This window comes from Budorcas taxicolor, chromosome X (assembly GCF_023091745.1).
Source record: "Budorcas taxicolor isolate Tak-1 chromosome X, Takin1.1, whole genome shotgun sequence".
NCBI lineage: Eukaryota > Metazoa > Chordata > Mammalia > Artiodactyla > Bovidae > Budorcas > Budorcas taxicolor.
Window position 1 is genome coordinate 13,658,906 of NC_068935.1, and position 1,291 is coordinate 13,660,196.

At 50.8% G+C, this 1,291-nt stretch overlaps 1 protein-coding gene across 1 annotated transcript; it reads right to left on the reverse strand.

The window, feature by feature from the left end:
- Positions 1-395: 395 nt before the first annotated feature.
- Positions 396-902, reverse strand: LOC128070133 (histone H2B-like). The gene has a single exon (XM_052663436.1). It carries the CDS (start codon positions 900-902, stop codon positions 396-398), a length of 507 nt encoding a protein of 168 aa, XP_052519396.1.
- Positions 903-1,291: the final 389 nt, after the last annotated feature.

Here is a 1,291-nt window from a genome sequence, read left to right on the forward strand (position 1 = left end):
TACTGCTGAGCCACCCGGGGAAGACCACACTGGTTTTTATCGGTTGCTATACTCATATAAAAATCTCTGGATGATACCTAAATATAGATGGGAGAATGAAAATGGGAAAGGCCAATGAAACTTTTAGGGAAAGAATTTTGACCATAAAGATCCCTAAAATGACTGAGAAAGCACGAATAGAAATAACCATTTAGGAAAGTGACGAGTTGCAACATGTTAAGAAAAAATGACACGATTTTCCATCGAACAAATGACACAACCGACACATATTGAAGCAAAGTTAATGAGGTTTTTAATGTTTTCTTTGGGGTAGAAATGTTTTAAAGATTAAATGTAGGGCCTAAGGGGAGAACCCTTAAGTCTGGTTTGCAATGGTCAGACAGTCCTGAAGCAGTTCATCCGGAGAGGTGGTATCTGATGACCGACTTGGTGCCCTCGGACGTGGCATACTTGCCGAGCTCCCCAGGCAACAGAAGACGCACAGCTGTCTCGATGTCTTCGGTCATGATGGTGCAGCGCTTGTTGCTGTGGGCCAGACGCCCGGCCTCTTCGGCAATCCGCTCGAACATATCTTTCACAAACGAATCCAGGACGTTCACGGACTCACGGGAAAGACTCAGGCCTGTGTGTACTTGCTTCAGCACCCGAGGGAAATAGGTAGCAAAGCTGGAGAAATTGCCCTGACGGCAGCGGCGGCGACGGCAACGGCAACGGCGGCCCTTAGCTGTCTTCTGCTTTGCCTTTTTTGGTTCCGCATCATACGGCTCTGGTTTCGAGGTCTCTGCTTTCGCCATCTCCGTTTCAGAGGGCTCAGCTTCGGAGGTGCTGGTGTCTATGATGATCACGTCTTCCTCATGGCTGTCAGAGGATGGTTCCAACACGGCAGAGCCACCATTCTCCATAGCGCAGCCCAGAAGAACAGTGAGGCCGTTGAAGGCCGTTGGCCGAATTTATAGGCCCCGCTTTCCCTGACGTCACAGACACTGTCCATATCTGATTGGATGCAAGGCAGTGAGGCCTGTTACTATGGCAGCTCATGTCACGTGACACTGGATGTCCCGCCTCTCAACTCTTGCCCTGCCCCTCCCCCATGTTTAACCCCCGGTCAGCCCATCTCCCCTGGTGGCTCTGATGGTAAAGTGTCTGTCTACAATGCGGGATACCTGGGTTGGATCCCTGGGTTGGGAAGATCCCATGGAGAAGGAAGTGGCAACCCACTCCAGTACCACTGCCTAGAAAATCCCATGGACGGAGGAGCCTGGTGTCCATGGGGTGGCAAAGAGTCGGACAT

What these genes read in the sequence shown, in the direction of transcription:
- LOC128070133 (XM_052663436.1), bottom strand. Translation starts at nt 902, where the DNA reads ATGGAGAATGGTGGCTCTGCCGTGTTGGAACCATCCTCTGACAGCCAT.